The sequence below is a fragment of the Onychomys torridus genome, chromosome 5, assembly GCF_903995425.1.
Source record: "Onychomys torridus chromosome 5, mOncTor1.1, whole genome shotgun sequence".
In the NCBI taxonomy this organism is placed as follows: Eukaryota; Metazoa; Chordata; class Mammalia; order Rodentia; family Cricetidae; genus Onychomys; species Onychomys torridus.
The window spans coordinates 93979316-93997142 of record NC_050447.1 but is presented as its reverse complement, the minus strand read 5'-3'; the positions used below and the strand labels follow the sequence as shown (position 1 = coordinate 93997142).

Sequence of the window (17827 nt, the reverse complement as noted above, 5' to 3'; positions counted from 1 at the left end):
ACTCTCCTGTGTACTTGTGTGGTGACCCGCAGCCTTGTCCAGTGGAGCTTTACTCTCCCTGACCACCTCTGTCCCCTCTGAAATTTCTCCTCACTCCTTACTCCCTACTCTAGAAAGTAGAGGACGTCACACTGGACCAGATTCTAGGGATTCCTCCATTTTCACCCTGCATGTGGCTTCACAATTCTTTATCAGTAGGATAACTAACTATTCACAATATTAGTCATTCACTTTCACCCTGCAGGGACCATGTGCTTGTTAAATCCTATGCTTAGCACAATGCTGGGCTCACAGTAGGTCTGTAATGAGTATTTTCTCAAATGAGACAATAAAGGTTTCAGAACAAGTTAACTGGGTTGCATATTTAAAGTAGTTATTTAGACACTACCAGCCAACTAGGCAGTTTTGAAAATAAGAATCAAAGTCAGAAAGAACAGCTTGAGTTAATCATCTTTTTCTGTTCTGTGATCTATCTTTGGAAACAACAGCAGTAGTCTTGATATTTTGATTTTTTACTTAAATTTTCCTGTAGGCTATATATTTGAACCAGCTAAAAAATGGGGATGAGGGTTGATCACAAAGAGCAATGTATTTAACTAATAAGTAAACAGGGAAAAGATCATCACCTTAGTCTAGAATAGGGATGAAGCCAGGGCAGTGTTTTAAGTCACACATACCATTTAAGACAGAAATGAGCCTCCCTTGAATGGTCCATTACAGAAAGCACTTACTCTAAGTGGCTATTTAATTTATACTGATTTATCATGTTTTGGATACCCAGTGTCAATGTGTTAACTGACTATGCACCCACAAGGATGGTCCGGACTTACGGAGCACACTACCAGGACACTGTTACTGGTTATATATCCCCAATCTCATACGGGTCACCAACCAGGAATCTCAGTTGCCAAGAGTTCAACAGATTACACTGTACTGGAGGACAGCTCTCTACAATAGCAAATCTTTTCCTAGATTATTAAAATAATTTATAAGTGGATTCTAACAGTACCTCAGATTTTTTCTCATTAAAAATGATGAAAGTCTAGAAATATGTAGGAGTTTTGAGTGAAATATAAAAATAAAGTATTTACAGGACACAGAATTCTACTTTTATTGACACAAATGTAGCTGGGATCCTCACAGGGTTTCTGATGTACTACTATCAGGGTTGTGGCAAAGTATGGATTTGGGATTTTAAAGCACACAATTATTTTAGATTCTCAAATATTTGAACACTATGATCCCTCTAGAAGAAAGACTTTAGATGAACTGAGAGAGACAGAGAGGAGACACAGAGAGAGGGGGGGAGTGAGGGAGTGAGGGAGAGAGATAGAGAGAGGGGGGGAGGGAGAGGGAGGGAGAGAGAATTAGTTAGTTTTAGGGTAAACAAAGGTGAAAAAGTAAGATAACTGACAGAAATTGAGTGAAAAGATGCAAAATTAGCATTCTAACTTTCTTTTTCTTGACTCAGCATAAAGGAGAAACAGGAATTTCAGGGTAGCTAGAGCAACACTGCCAGCTGTAATTAAACAAGGATTCCTGCCTAGCCTACAAGTACTCCATTCACACCCACAGTCTCAGCTTGCCAGGTACCAGATGCCTCCATCCACCTAAAGGCACTTTTGTGGAGAGGAAGTAATACCAAGCAAGTGAAAGCACAGTGCATGGCGGAAGGCATGACAGATGTATGAAGGAACGGACTGTTCTTTCAAAGAGCAGGAGTTGTTAGAAATTCTTACAAAGTCTATAGTTCCCTTGAAATGAACAATTCCTTAAAAAATTTATGATTGATTTCTGAGTTACTATAATTCTGAGAAAAAGACTCAGACTCTTGATAACACTTCATTGGTATTTGTTGCCGTGGATTAAATATTTGTTCCAAATAAGCCTGTCTCAGAATGCCTGTGCTCTGCCCCAAGGTCTAACCCAAAGGACCCGATCTCACCACAACGGGCTGGCAGGACCCACTGGACTCAACAGCAGCCTTCCCTTGAACAGGGATGAGCACAGCAGGGAGAGCAGATCAACAAATGACTTACAAAAAGCGACAGCTATTTCTGACGTGTCCCAACAGTGAGTCAGTGGCTTACCTTTTCAAGTGGGCAATGGGTACTGTCTCGCAGAAAGGGAAGGAGGCTTGGACGGTCATACTCAGCATACAGGCTGATCTGTTTTCCATGGTAGCGCTGTCCCTTATGGTGGTCCCTTTTGAAGAGCTTATGTAAATACTGAGAGGAACAAGATATGCCATGCTATCAGAACAAAGTGAACGTCACTGCTTCAGTCGTTAGCCATTTCCGCGGAGGCTAGGAGACATGGTTTTCAGCAGCGGTAACTTCTATGCGATGAGGAGTGGGGAGGAGAATACCATTTGGGGAGCAGACTCTAAAATTCTCCTAGAAGGTTCCTGGCTGGACAGGCTGCCACTGGCAACTATGTGAACTTAGATAAGTCCCTACTCACTCTGTGACTTGGGATCTTCACCTGCAGAAAGCTTCACTGTGTCAAAGCAATTGCCATCTGTGCATCACCCAGAACCAATCCCGTGTATGCTAAGCACTGCACAAGCATTAGTGATGGTAAATCTTGATGTCATCATCTCCTTGCTGCAGACATCAAATGCCTGGGTAGCAGTCTTAGTTAACAATTCTATTCTTGGGGCTGGGCAGATGGCTCAGTGCTTAAGAGTATTGTTACTCTTGTAGAAGACCCAGGTTGGTTTACTAACATCCACATGGCAGCTTACACCTGTCCATAACTCCAGTTACAGGGCATCTGCCATCTTCCTCTGGTCTCCATGCACACCAACAAGCCCATAGTGCACTTACACACATGTGTGCCAAATACTCTTACACATAAAATTAAAATAAATCTTTACAAATTTTTCTTCTTTTACATGAAAAGGCACAGGGTCATGACATGACTGTTCCAAAAACACTCAATAACAGGAACTAAATTAATCCTTACACACTCTATATATCTACTTTTAGAGAATTAATCCGTTTGCAATTAAGTGATATCTATACTGATGGTATCAGAAAACAAAAATAAGTAATAAAAAGAGAACAGCTGTTTCATACAGTTAGACTCTAAAGGGAATATTTTTCACTATCTACTTACTGAAAGGATTGAGTTCATTATGTAATACTCCCAAAAGGATACTCAGTGCTAATGCTAAATACAAACACAAACCCACAACCCACCAGAGGGAGAAGACACACTCACACTAGCTACACAAAGTCCATGTAGACCATGAGTGTTTGTAATGGGTTCATAACAGACAAAGAACCCCAGTTCTCCCAGAGCTGTGAGTTAACTGCTACTGTATATCATGCCAAGACAACATATGTACCTCAAGAGTCATCCTTGGGCTGTTCACAGTTCTCTGGGGCAATTAGAGGACATGGAACAGTCAAACTAAGCTCATTTGCTGGGCTAAGTCTGATAAGGAGTGCCGACAGGCAGCTTGCAATGGGATCTGGATATGGCCAGGGCATGGCACCTTCCCTGAAGAGGTGGGTTCCTGTCACAGACTACAGACATTACACGACTATTTTAGTGGGACATCTGATCCCCTTCCATTGGTTACACTGCTGCAGAGCAATGCTGCCCGTAGCTCTGACATATCTTAAGCAGGTCAGAAACTGTTGCTCTATAAGCAAACTTTTTTCTTTTTTTCTTTTTTGCATTTTTTTATTATTATATCTGTGTTTTAATTTTACACATCAGCCATGGGTTCCCCTGTCCTCCCCACTCCCGCCCCCATTCCCACCTTCCCCCCAGCCCCTCCTCTCTATTCCCATCTCCTTCAGGGCCAAGACTCCCCTGGGGATTCATTTAAAACTGGTGGATTCAGTCCAGGCAGGTCCAGTCCCCTCCTTCCAGGCTGAGCAAAGTGTCCCTGTATAAGCTCAAGGTTCCAAACAGCCAGCTCATGCACTAAGGACAGGTCCCAGTCCCACAGCCTGGGTGCCTCCCAAGCAGTTCAAGCTATTCAATGGTCTCACTTATCTAGAGGGCCTGATCCAGCTGGGGGCTCCACAGCTGTTGGTTCATAATTCATGTGCTTCCATTCGTTTGGCTATTTGTCCCTGTGCTTTTTCCAATCTTGGTCTCAACAATTCACACTTATTGTCCCTCCTCTTTCTCAACAATTGGACACCTGGAGCTCCACCTGGGGCCTGGCTGAGGATCTCTGCATCCACTTCCATCAGTTATTGGATGAGAGTTCCAGCTGGACTGGTGTTTGGCCATCTGATCACCAGATTAGGTCAGATCAAGCTTTCTCTCGACCATTGCCAGCAGTCTACAGAGGATGTATCATTGTGGATTTAAGGGGACCTTTCCAGCACTCTGCAAACTTTTAAGATGACAGCAAAGTGGAGCCTTGCTTGTGCAAGCAGATAATCTTGAGATTTTCTGGTCATGAAAACTATGGTAACAGTATCTGCATTAAATGCTGAGCAATTAAAAAAAAAAATCCTGGGGCTGGAGAGATGGCTCAGTAATTAAAAGCAGAGGTCCTGAGTTCAATTCCCAGCAACCATATGGTGGCTTACAACCACTTGTAATGAGATCTGGTGCCCTCTTCTGGCCTGCAGGGACAAGTGCAGGCAGAATACTGTATACATAATAAATAAATAAATCTTTAAAAATTTTTCTTTAAAAATATCCAGATTACACTCCCATTGTGAGATCCCACAAGCTTCAGCATAGAAGTTGGCTTTTGAATAGAATACCACACTTCCAGCGGAAATGCCAAGCATCCTGGAACTGCTGCTTGACCAAGATCACAAAGACTTGAACTGATCCTTCTTGTCCTTGGTGGAATTTGCTGCACAACTCTTGCTATGTCTTTGACATGTTTAATGTTTGAATTCCTTGCTGTTAAGGTCCCTCACCGATGGCTATAACTAGGACAATGTAACAATTCTTATGAAAGCTGATGCTAAGTATAAAACTTATGGTGATTCCCTGGGTGAATTTGCTATGCAAGAAATTGACTCTTCTATAGAACTTATACTGGTATTGATAAGCATGAGATATAGGATCTGGAACAAATCATTTAAGAAGAAAAACTTTGGGAAATTTTAGAAGCCAACAAATTATAATTGAATCATTAGGTTTTCATTCCTTGCCCAGAAACACAGATCTAGTACAGACAAGGAAAAGATTTTTTTTTTTTATTATAAAATTAACAACAGGCCTTGGTACCCTCCCAGATACAAAATAAGCAGTTTTAGGAATCTTGATGTTCTTTTACTCTTTGCAGGATTGTAATAAAGATAGAGACCATATTGAAACAAGAGTTTATGACAGAGACACAGAGAGAACCATCTTGGCTCAGTGAACTGCCTGTGAACTGCTTCCTGAGCAGACCTGTCAGATCAGGACTCCACTGATTATACAAAGAATAAAGAGCAGAACACGGTATTTCAGAAGTTAAAGGAAAGGATGGTGGTCTTATGTCAGACATAAAAGAATGAATTTGAACAAGGGACCAAGGAATTAGATTTCTGTAGAAAGATCAAATATCCTTACAGTATATTAATAGAATAACAAGTAGTAGTCGTAAATAACTTCTGATCTATTAACTTAAGTCAAACTTAAATAGAGGCATCCTGTCTAGTTTTTCTGTAACCACAAGGCTTTACAACCCCAATGTTAAAGAAGAGGATATCGAGTTAAAAAGAAGTGATTTTATCATAATGTGAGATTTTTATTCTCATGACATTTGCTGTTTGCTCATTTTGCTTTTTTACTTTGATGTGCTTATGTAATTATAGAAGACTTCAGAAAAAGTATGGCCCAGGAAGACTTTGCAATCAGTGATGAAAGTCTGTGAGGCAATGATTCTGTGCATAGATAAGGCCTGTGAGACATACAGGTCGTCAGAAAAGGACAAGCCATACCGGATGTGCTTCCTCTCTGCCCATCTCTTCTAAAAGGAAACTACGAAGTGTCCTGTGTCTGGTTCCTCCCTCGCTGCTCTTGCATCCAGCCATCTTCAGACCCTGCCCTCATCTGGAGCTGGACTCCAGCAACTACTGGGATAATCCCCTTGGCCACTCAAGCCTTTTCTAATATATGGGGTTTTTTTTGGGGGGGAGGGTTCGAGACAGGGTTTCTCTGTGTAGTTTTATACATGTTTTTAAAGCATATAGTCTTGTGCTGGTTCTTTTTTGTCAACTTGACACAACCTAGCCATATCTGGGAATAGGGAATTTTAATTGGAAAACAAAAACACAACCATAAGATTGGTCTGTAGGCAGGTCTGCAGGACATTTTCTTGATTAATGATTAAAGGGTCCCATCCACTGTGCCATCCCCAACCCCTCCAGTTGGTCCTGAAGTGTATAAGAAAGCAGACTGAACAAATGATGAGGGGCAAGCCAGTAAGCTGTGCTCTTCCATGGCTTTTGCTTCAGAGTTCCTGCTAGAATTCCTGCCTTGACTTTCTTCCGTGATGGAATGGGATGTGAAAGTTGTAAGATAAACTAGCCCTCTCCTCACCGAGTTGTTTTTGGTCGCGGTGTTTGGTCACAGTAATAGAAAGCAAACAAAGACATTACTCCTGCTTTACTCTCTAGATGACATATGGAATCAAGGGAGCCTCCAAGGAAATCTAGACTAACACCCTTCAGAATACAGCCACCAAACCTATACAGAAGAGGTAGCCTTAGCTACAATGTGGGTGAGGGGCAAAAAAACTATCAATCTGTTCTTTGGCCACTCTATGGTCCTGCACACAGAATAACAGGACTTCGTATCTATAATGTACTACTGGCTTGTGCTGTGACTTATGACCTGATTATATAGAATAGCAACTGTAGAGGAAAGCACTTACTCCCAGGCATAGAATGATAGAGAATAGCAAGACAGAATACATTTTTCTAAAGTCCCCATTGCAAATCAAACTCCAACCACCTATGTTATGACTAATTCCAAGCCACAAAGTCACAGTGTGTGTTACAGTCTAGTAATTTCTGTACACTGTTTGTGGTCAAAACTCAAAGCTGAGCAGTGTTCTCTAAGAAGCGTTCTCTGCATGGACACTCCCCACCAACACTCAGGTGCTCTGTCTGCTGTTGAATTCAAAGGGCAAAGGAGACCGATGCTCACCACATGCTGCAGTTCTGGTCTGTCTTCTAATTCTTCTACCACTTTTTTAATCTGTGGAAAAAGAAAAAATTAAAATGCAATCATGAGGAGATAATCATGTTGACAAATTACCACTTTATTGTGGGCACACTATTGCAGACACTCATCTAGTAATACATGCTATAGTTTGAATGTGCCTTGCTCCCCACCAAAACCTGAGTCCATGCTTGATTCCTAATGTGATCACTAAAAGGTAGTGGGACTCTTTAAGAGGAAGGGTTTCATGGGAGGTGACTGATTACCATATAAAGGGATTAAACTGGATTCTTAGAGGGTTAGGTTACATGAGAGCAGATAGTTATAAAAGAGCAAGGAGCCTGGACACTTCCAGATACCTTGCATCTGCCTTCTTTTTCCAGGGTGCACACCTGACCTCCCACATGGCCCATCCTGTTTCCTGCTGTACAACACACAACACTGACTTGCCACTCTGCCAGCAAGAAGGCCATTATCAAATGCAGCCTCTTGATCTTGGATCAGGTCATAAGCCAGAGTAACCTCTTTCCTCTAAAGCATGCCTAGTCTGTGGTGTGTTATTAGCAACAGAGAATGGGTCTGTTATGTATAAAAAGACTCACTGAAATTTTATCTTCGTTGTCCAAAAGCATGTCAACAGCTTTCTGAAATACAAACACAGTCATAGTCACTTGTCTGCGACACAAGAACACTAAACAAAATGCAGTACCACTGTTACAGGTTGAAGGGTTTATTCCTTACACTTAAGAAGCACTGAGCAGTGGTGTCGCACGTCTTTAATCCCAGCACTCAGAAGGCACAGCCAGGTGGATCTCCATGAGTTCGAGGTCAGCCTGGTCTACCAAGTGAGTTCCAAGAAAGGTGCAAAGCTACACAGAGAGACCCTGTCTCGGAAAACAAACAAACAAACAAAAAACCAAAAAACAAAAACAAAAAAATCTGTCCAGGGTTGGGGATTTAGTTCAGTGGTAGAATGCATGCCTAGCAAGCGCAAGGCCCTGGGTTCGATCCTCAGCTCCACATTAAAAAAAAAAAAAGGACTGAGTTTCATGTTATAGAATAATCTTTTTGTACACTGTGAATATGTGTCGCTCTGACTGGTTTAATAAAAAGATGAACGGCCACTAGCTAGGCAGAATTTTTGGGGCAGAGAGAATGCTGGGAAGAAGAAAGGAGTCACCGGTCTGAAGGAGAGGGAGCAAGACATGCAGGAGGACAGGTAAATGCCACAAGTCATGTGGCAACACATAAATAGAAATGGGTTAATTACTATAAGTTATAAGAGCTAGTGGGACAAGCCTAAGTTATCAGCTGAGCTTTCATAACTAATAATAAGTCTCCATGTGGTTATTTGGGAGCTGGCTGGCAGGACAGAGAAAGACTTGATACAGCTTCACCAATGGTCCTTATGTAAAATGCCACTTACTTGAGGAATACAATTCAAATGTGTCTCTGTGAGGTCTGTGTGTTTTGTACATTGTTAAATGCTGGGATTAAAGGTCTGTACCTCCACACCAGATGCTCTCAGTTTTATTTCTACTTTATGACTAAATATTTCTATATAAAACCTAAGATTCACACAAAAGAAAATATGATTCGCCTTTCTGTGTTTTATTTTGCTTAACATGATCTCCAGTTCCATTCATTTCCTTGCAAATGATAGTTTTTTTTTTATGGTGGAATAAAACTCCATTGTGCATATATACCATATCTTTATCCATTCATCTGTTGACAGAGAACTAAATGGATTCTCTTAATGTGACTACTGTATATAGTACAGCAAGAAACAAAAGACTTGTAAGTATTTCGGTAGAATGTTGACATAGAGCCCTTCAGGTATATTTGCAGGAGTGAGAGAGCTGGGTCATCTACAAATTTTCTCAACTACTGAGTCCTTTACAGGTCTACAATGTCACCAGAACTACTGTATACACCCCCATGGTGAGATTTAGGTGGTAAAATTGAAGGCTGCAGCCTTTCCCCTAATTATTTGTCATTGAACAAGAATACAATAGGATTTAGGGATATCAGTTTTAGTTTGCAGCCTTACTTTTTACAGCACAAAACCAATACTTTTTCATTCTGAATTAAACTGCATGGCCATCAAGATGGTTTAAGGGATGAAGGCATAAGCTGGACAATCCTGATTACCTGAGTTTGATCCCTGGAATCCATATAAAGATAGGAGAAATCTGACTAGAAAAAGATGCCTTTTCAGAAAGTCCTTCCTATGCTGAACTCAAAATGTTTACCTTCTGCTTCCCTCTATCAATTTCAAAGTTTCAGGCTTTGCTTGACCCACATTGAACTACCTTCTTTCTGTACAGGGTGAGATGGGGATGGGGGTCAGTTCTGTCTTCTTCATGTAGATGCCCAGTTTCCCAGCACCATTTGTTGAAGATGCTGTCTTCTGACGTATGTTCATGGCATGTATGCTAAAATTCAGGTGGCTGCAGCTCTGTGGCTTTTCTCTATTGCACTGCTCCATACATATGATCTGGTACCAGAATAGTCAAGTTTTTGTTACTATGGCTCTCCAGGGTAAACTATTGAGTACAATGGTTTCCCAAACATTGTTCTTTTCTTCAAGATTGCTTTAGCTATTCAGAGTCTTTTGTGCTTTCATTCAGATCTTAAGATTTGTTTTTCTGGTTCTGTGAAGACTGGCAATAGAATTTTGATGGGATTGTATTGAATCTATCATTGTTTGGGGGGACTACCCTAATTACTTTTCTTATGACAAAGTGTCTGATAACAGCAAATTAAGGCAGGCAGACGGGCAGGTAGGGTTCTTTTGGCTCATAGTTTGAGATTACAGCACATTATGGCAGGAAGTCTTGCCAGCAGGGCCTTCTGGTTGAGGCAATTAGTCATGCTGCATTTGGAGCAAGGAAATAGAAAAGAATGCCTTTGCTCAGTTCCTGGTTTACGTTAGTCCAGAACTCTGGTCCTCAGAATGGTGCCACCCATTTTTTTTAATTATTTATTTTATTTTATTTATTTATTTATTTATTTATTTTTGGTTTTTTGAGATAGGGTTTCTCTGTGTAGCTTTGTGCCTTTCCTGGAATTCGCTTTGGAGACCAGGCTGGCCTCGAACTCACAGAGATCCGCCTGCCTCTGCCTCCCGAGTGCTGGGATCAAAGGCGTGCGCCACCACCGCCCGGCAGTGCCACCCATTTTTATAGTGGGTCTTCCCACCTCAGTTATACAGAAATGTCCTCCCAGTCTTGTCCAGAGGCTTATCTGCCAGGTGACTCTAGATCCTGTGGAGCCGACAATCAAACCAACCATCACAGCAACACAGGACCTTCCACAGCAGTAGTTCTTCAGATTCAAGAGAGCAGGCAAGGTCTCCCCACTGTCTACTCTTTTCTTCAGTGCTTTAAAGTTCTCCTTCTGGAGGTGTGGTGCTTTGAATAAGAATGGCCCCAGAGGCTCACAGATTTGAATGCTCCAGGGAGTGGCACTAACAGAGAGGGATTGCAAGTGTGGCCTTGTTGGAGTAGGTGTGGACTTACTGGAGAAAGTGTGTCACTGACCTCACCGGGTATGGGCTTTAGGGCTTCAAGGGCCCAAACCAGGCCCTGGGTCTCTCTCTTCCTGCTGGCAGTGGACCGAGATGTAGAACTCTAGGTTACCATATCTGACTGCACACTGCCATGCTTCCTGCCTGGAGGATAATGAACTGAACCTCTAAAACTGTAAGCAAGTCCCAGTTAAATGCTTCTTTTTATCAGAGTTGCATGGCCATGGTGTCTCTTCCCAGCAACAGAACATTCACTAAGACAAGAGACCCTTCACACTCTTCATTAGATTTATTCCAAAGTACTTTGTGTGTGTGGGGGGGAAGGGAGATATTATTTTTTCATTTTAAAAAACTCGTTTATTTCTCAGCATGCTTGTTATTGGTATGTAGGGAGACAACTGAGTTTTACATGTTGATTTTGGCTCTTGCTATTTTACTGAAAGTGTTGACCTGAGAGTTTTCTGGTGGCATCTTCAGGATCTCTTACATACAGGCACATGCCTGCAAAGAAGGATGCTTTGCTCTTTTCCTTTATTCTACTCTCTTCTATTTCCTTCTCATCTTGTTGTTCCAGCTAAGACTCTAGCTACTAGAGAACTTAGAGATCTTTTTCTTGTACTCAACTTTTCTTTAGATCTGTTTCCCTTTGTAGTGTGTTGGTCATGGGTCTGCTGTATCTAGTCTTTATTGTGGTAAGCTATGTTTCTTCTACTTCTACTTTTAGTTTATTGTGAGTGATTGCTGAGCTTTCCTAGATGCCTTTCTGGGGTAACTTTCTCCACCTCCTCTGGTGAGGCTGTGATTTCTGTCTTAGAGTCCGGGAACACATAATGTTACATCATTGAACCATTCTTGTATTCCAGGAATGAAGTCAACTTGATTCTAGTGAAAGATTTTTCTATTGTGCTGAATTCAATTTGCAAGTATTATGCTGAGATCTTTGGCTTTTACATACATCAGGGAGACTGGCCTGCAACTGTCTTTTGTATGTAAGTGCATCTTTATCTGGTTATGGTATCTGGTTAAGGGTAGAAAATACTACTGACCACTAACCTGTCTCCAGTTGCATTCTCCTGCAGTCTTTATTCTTTTTCCATCTACTGCTTTGGAGTTTGGCTTATACTTATTTTTTCTAGGACCCTGGAATGAATCATTAAGCTATTCACTTGAGATCTCTGGTATCTTTAACGTAAGAACCTACTCATATAAATTTCCCTCTTAGAACTGTTTTCATTGTATCCCCATGTTCTGATATGCTATGTTTTTATTTTCATTTGATTCTAGGGCATTCCTTTTCCCTCCTGATTTCTGTGATATTCTATTCTACTCATTATTCAATAATGCGCTATTTAATCTTCACAAGCTTGTATAGTTTCTATATTTTTATTGATGTCTAGTTTTATTCCACTGTGATCAGATAGAATAAATTGTTTCAATTTCCTTGTATCTTAAGACTTGCTTTATGCCATAAAGTGTGATTTGCTTTAAAAAGTTCCACGATTGCTGAGAATGTATATTCTATAGTACTCGAGTAGAAATTCTGTAGATTTTTGAGAGGCTCCTTTGCTCAATGTCACTTATCTCTTGCCTCGGTTTCTTTAAAAATATTAGATCAGGATGGCCTGTTTATTGATAAGAGTGAGACACTGAAGTCCCCCACTATTACTGTGCCTGACAAACTGCCTCTGGATCCAGTACTGTTTCATGCAGCAATGTTCAGATGTTCCAAACTGTTAGATCCTCCTGATGGGCTTCCCTGAAAGGGAAGCAATTTTATTTCCTCTAATTTTTGTTTGAAGTTTATTTTGTTAGACATTAGATTAGCATCACCTATCTGTTTTCTAAGTCCTATTTGTTTGGAATACCTTTTTCTATCTTTTCACCCTAAGGCTCTAATTATCTTTGTACCTAAGGGTGTGTGTGTGTGTGTATATATATATATATATATATATATATATATATATATATATATATATATATATTTTAACAGACAATAAGTAGATGGGTACTGTTTGAATTCATTACACCAGTTTGTGCCTTTAAAAAATTAATTTTTGTTATTGAGTTTTATTTTCAAGAGTATGTATTCATGCATATGGATGTGTATGTGTGTGAAGGTCAGAGGATAACTTTCAGGAATTGGTCCTCTCCTTCCACCATGTGGGTCCCAGAGATCAGACCTGGGATCAGCCTTAGTCTATGTCTTTTGACTGGATAGTTATGGCCATTAATACCAAGCCACTACTGAAGGTGCTTATCAATGGCTGTCATTTGGTTGTTCTGTACTGTCTAGTATTCAGGGCATCCCATTTGCTACTCTGTTGTTCTAGTGCACTTTAGTCTCCCCTGTGAACTCAGGACTTACTCATCTTACTCTTCAATATGTCCATTTTCCTCAAGAGTCTTTTGCAGGGCTAACTTAGTGGTCACAAATCCCTTTAGTTTGTCTTTACCATGAAAAGCTTTTCTTTCTCTTTCAATTGTGAGTGACAGCTTTAGCAGTTCTTCCCTTTCTGAATTTGGACTACATAAGAGTTCCCGTGAGAAATCTGTTGTCATTCTGATGGTCTGCCTTTACATCTGATGCCTTTCTGTTGTGCAGTTTCTAAATGTTATTTACTTATTCCACATAATTAGTGTTCTAACTGTATAACATAATATAGAAAACAAAATCTCCTCTAGTCTTATTGGTTTAGCATTTTAAGTAACTTTGGTATTCCTAAGGCCATCTTTTCCCCTACTTTGGAAAATGTTATGCATGATCTTATTAATATAAGATTTAGCCTGAAGTCATTCTTCTCATATGTTCATGATTTTATTCATTAAATGGTGTGCCATAGATCTCCCTTATTCTGCTCAAAATTCACTATTTTACCTTTGTTTTTGTCTGAATGCCTTAGTCCATCTATCTTGTTTTCAAACCCTATTCTGTCATCTACTTGATCCATGTTGTGAGACTTTTCATTGCATTTTTTGGTTTGATTTATGAGTCATTTTATATCCAAAATTCCATTTTGAGTTTTTCAGTATTTCTAGCTCTTTAATGGATTTCTCCTTCATATTCTGTGTTGGTTGTTACTTTGTTCAACTGTTCATTTGTATCCTCTCCAAATTAATTCAGAAGTTTGTGTCTTCTTTGTTTTAAATTACTTGTCTGGGTTTTCACATTTCTTGTGTTTCTGTGTTGGGACTTGTACATACGCAGGCTTGGATAGAAATAGAGAAAGATTAACTGCTTCACTTTGTGAACCTTCTTGTGAGCTGTGGAGGTGTAAAGGAAAGTAAACTGAGCAAGCCAGGGGGAGCATGGCAGTAGGCAGCACCCCTCCGTGGTTTCCGCTTCATCTCCTTAATTCCAGACTCACACCTTGAGTTCCTGCTTTGTTTCCCTCAACGGAGTGAGACAGAGGATATGTAAGCCATGTCAAGCTTTTCTTCCCAAGTTGCTTTTGGTCATAGTCTTTATCACTACAAATAAAAAACAAACTACCACAGGGTCTAAACAGAAATTCATTTAAAATTTCATGTTAAAATAGATTAGGTAGTTCAATAAGCCAAAGTATAGGCCTCGGGGTTGTTCTTCGTTTCTTTCTTTCTTATGAATTATATGAACTATTAAAACAAAATAGCGCTGGGCGATGGTGGCACACGCCTTGAATCCCAGCACTCGGGAGGTAGAGCCAGGCAGATCTCTGTGAGTTTGAGGCCAGCCTGGTCTACCAAGTGAGATCCAGGAAAGGCGCAAAGCTACACAGAGAAACCCTGTCTCAAAAAACCAAAACAAAACAAAAAGCACAAATGCCTCTTGTGAAGAACTCCATCAGTATCTGGGACACAGCTCAGGGGAAGAATTGGGTTACTATGTATAAGGCCATGGGTTTGATCCCCGGCCCTCTCCCACCACCAGCACAAGAAAAGTACTTGATGTTAAGCTACAATAGCTTTCTCAAAATAGGCTTTTAGAATGCCAACTACTAAAATAATGTGCATTATGGGTTCTAAGCATAGACAGTATATGGTCAGGTATGTGATTCACTTGGACAAGTGGCCAGTGGTTAAACCTTTGAACAGTTAGTAGTTAATATGTAGAAGTAAGAAACATATTACCTCTGAATCAAAATCCATTAGTAAAACTATTTTATCCTTGATGGAGCTGAAAAGATTATGCTTGTGTATCAGTTGGAAAACATCTTTATGTCTTAACGTTAAGTATATTTCCAGAGCATTGCCATAATTTTTGTCATAGGTGTACCTGGCAATAAAAAAATTAATACCCATTAACAGTTACAATTAAAATGCACAGAGATTATGTTTCATAATATTAAAGACTGAAATACACTGGGCAGTGGTGGCGTACGCCTTTAATCCCAGCACTCGGGAGGCAGAGGCGTCTCTGTGAGTTCAAGGTCAGCCTGGTCTACAAAGAGAGTTCCAGGAAAGGTGCAAAGCTACACAGAGAAACCCTGTCTCGAAAAACCAAAAAAAAAAAAAAAAAAAAAAAAAAGACTGAAATTGTTGTTCAAAGAGAAGAGTTAATTTTACTATAGGAAGTATTTGCTGAGATTTAAAAACACATGGTCCCTATGTACTCTTTTTTAGAATCCTGCCTTTTATCTCAATAAATTTGCAAAAATGCATAATATTCAAGTAATAAATGTTCCTTCATTATAGGAATCTATATTCTAGACATTAACCTTATTGTCCAGAATGAAAGAGATACACCTTTTAAGTAACAGAGGAATCAGTCTGAATTCCTGTAAGCAGTGTTCAGCTGGCAAATGAGTTATATTCCAGCTCATTTGTAGGGGGCTGTATAAAGCTGAAATGTATTTTTCCATTGAAACAATGTTTTCACGCTGAGTCCCTCATCCAGTTGAGCAAAGCCAGTTGACCGAAACCATCCTGCTGTTCACTGTTAGCAGTGCTACGAAGTCCAAGGGACACCCAGAAAGGTGCTTCTGGTAGAAAACAATGAGTGCTCTAATTCAGAAAGTCTCAGTCAGGACTTCCTCTGAGCCAAGCCTAACGTGGTCCTGATGTCCAGGCCATCATAGGTCCTTTCATCAGACTTCAACAAAAATGGTGAGTGAGAGAAATCTGAGGTTTGTGGGTGCCGAGGAATGGATGCAGCAGGCCTTCTTTCTTGGACTGGTCTGTGGTATACCATTTGGTTCCCTATACTGAGGCTCTTGAGGGTCTAGCTTATCTCTGTGTCTCAGACATGGCAGAAAGCCAGATGGAAATGCCCAGTAAAAGGAAAATATTCATCAAACTTCTCTTGCTGAGCCCAACTTTCAAGTTTGAAAGTATCCCGTTAACAAAGTGTGACCTGTAATTGTACCGATAAAGATTCTGATTCAGAAAAAGCAACAGACTTGCAGACTTAAGAATAACAGAATCCAGAGCCTGACTCTCTGGGAGAGCCTAAGGGAATCTGGTACCCTTCCATCTCCTCAACAGGACCCATACTGTAACTTCACTATGTTACATCACATTATAATGCAGCTTCACACATTCATCTTCTAGTTACTCATTTGAGACTTAGAAAAAGGTTTCCAATGAAGAGTGATATAGGAAGATGAAAAGGCATCCTCCCCATTCTAAGATTGTAAGAACTCAAATATACTCACAATTCTGCCAGTGTTTTTAATAAAGTCTTGTTCTGACTGTCCTTCTTCAGGTGGTCTCGAACTGCTTGAACTATCACAGAATTGTTATACAGGTCTCCAGGCCACTCTCTGATCAATGTGGCAAAGCCCTAACCAAAGGAGAAGAGCAGAAACAGACACTGCATAGGGTGACACTGCGATGATTGCTTTGGGGTTTTAATCCACAGTCTCCTGCCCTTTACCCCTTCCCCAATGCAGAACACAGAAACTTAATGGGTCCTAAGAGCTCCTTAAGAGGGGTCCAGTCCTCCGACCATGAGGAAGGAATGCTAAGCAACCACACCAGACTGGCCTCTGGCTTTTTCCACATATTGGCCATCATGCCTATACAATGATGTTTCCATAAATGCCCAACATGCCAAGGTTCAGAAAGCTTCCTGATTAGCAAAATGAAAAAAAGGAAAATTGAGAAGTTAGCACTCCAAGTAAACAGTTCCTGACCCCTGAAGGCAGGTGGGGATAAGTCTCATTATGTTACTCAGGTTGACTCAAACCCACAAACTCCTGCCTCAGCTTTCTGAGTAGCTAGGATTACAAGTGCACACTACTAGACTTAGGGGTTTTCATTTGTTTTTGGTTTTTTGCAACCTGATCTTTAGTGTTCTGTTAGTAGCACAGAGTTTTTCAAGGATATATTTTTGGCAAACAGTTGCTAGGGAACACTGCTACTTGATTCATTACATGGTAATTTGAAATAAAGCCTTAAGATGATAAAAATGGAAAATAATATTAAGATGATTTATATGGTTTAATGACAATAAAAAAAGTATTTCTAATTTTTTCAATAGCATTGATGAGGGAGACATGACAATAACACAGGAGAAAGTCAGTCTCCAAACCCCAGTGTCAAGGTAGGTTGACTTCCTTCAGCCACAATCAGAAGTTTTCTAGAGAGGACATGGATGGTAGGATAATTTTGATGACACAATTTAAATCACATTTACATCAAATCCTCATGACATCAATGTGAAAGGACAAAAAAGTCAAATTTCTAGATTTTGTAACACACACGGAGAACAAGCCATGATTGTGTAAGAATTTTTTACCTCATAATCACTTTCCAAAAATTCATGTAAGATCATTTCATAGATGAGTGGTTTCAGGACTGGGTCCCCCCTTGGTAAATAAGGACTAATTGCCTAGGGAAGAAGAGAAAGAGTCCTTTCAGGAGTGATATGACAACTGCACCCCCATAGTGCAGACAACACAAAAGCATAGTTCTAACTTTAAAAATGTAAGGAGTCAGGGCATACTGGAACGTTCAGAAAAGACTCAAACAAACTCTGCCACCTAATAGGAAGCTACAAAGCATTTTTAAAGGTGTGTGTGTGTGTGTGTGTGTGTGTGTGTGTGTGTGTGTGCGTGCGCGCACACGCGCGCGCGCACAACAAAAGAATAACTGCTATTTTATATTCCTTTTAACTTTCCTTATACTGGATGTAATACATCAATTAATACTTTAAAAATTCAATCATTTTATGAAGCAAGCTTG

The 17827-nt window shown here is 40.3% G+C and overlaps 1 protein-coding gene across 1 annotated transcript in view; it reads right to left on the bottom strand.

Annotated features, from left to right (window-relative positions):
- Vps41 (VPS41 subunit of HOPS complex) overlaps nt 1-17827 on the bottom strand; it is a 156742-nt gene that overhangs the window by 16369 nt on the left and 122546 nt on the right. Inside the window, exons 17-22 of the mRNA XM_036189157.1 lie at nt 17382-17474; nt 16297-16424; nt 14774-14918; nt 7740-7781; nt 7123-7173; nt 2091-2228 (exon numbers count right to left, since the gene is read on the bottom strand). Of these exons, the coding sequence (XP_036045050.1) occupies nt 2091-2228; nt 7123-7173; nt 7740-7781; nt 14774-14918; nt 16297-16424; nt 17382-17474 (597 nt within the window). The remainder of the gene's footprint in view (nt 1-2090; nt 2229-7122; nt 7174-7739; nt 7782-14773; nt 14919-16296; nt 16425-17381; nt 17475-17827) is intronic.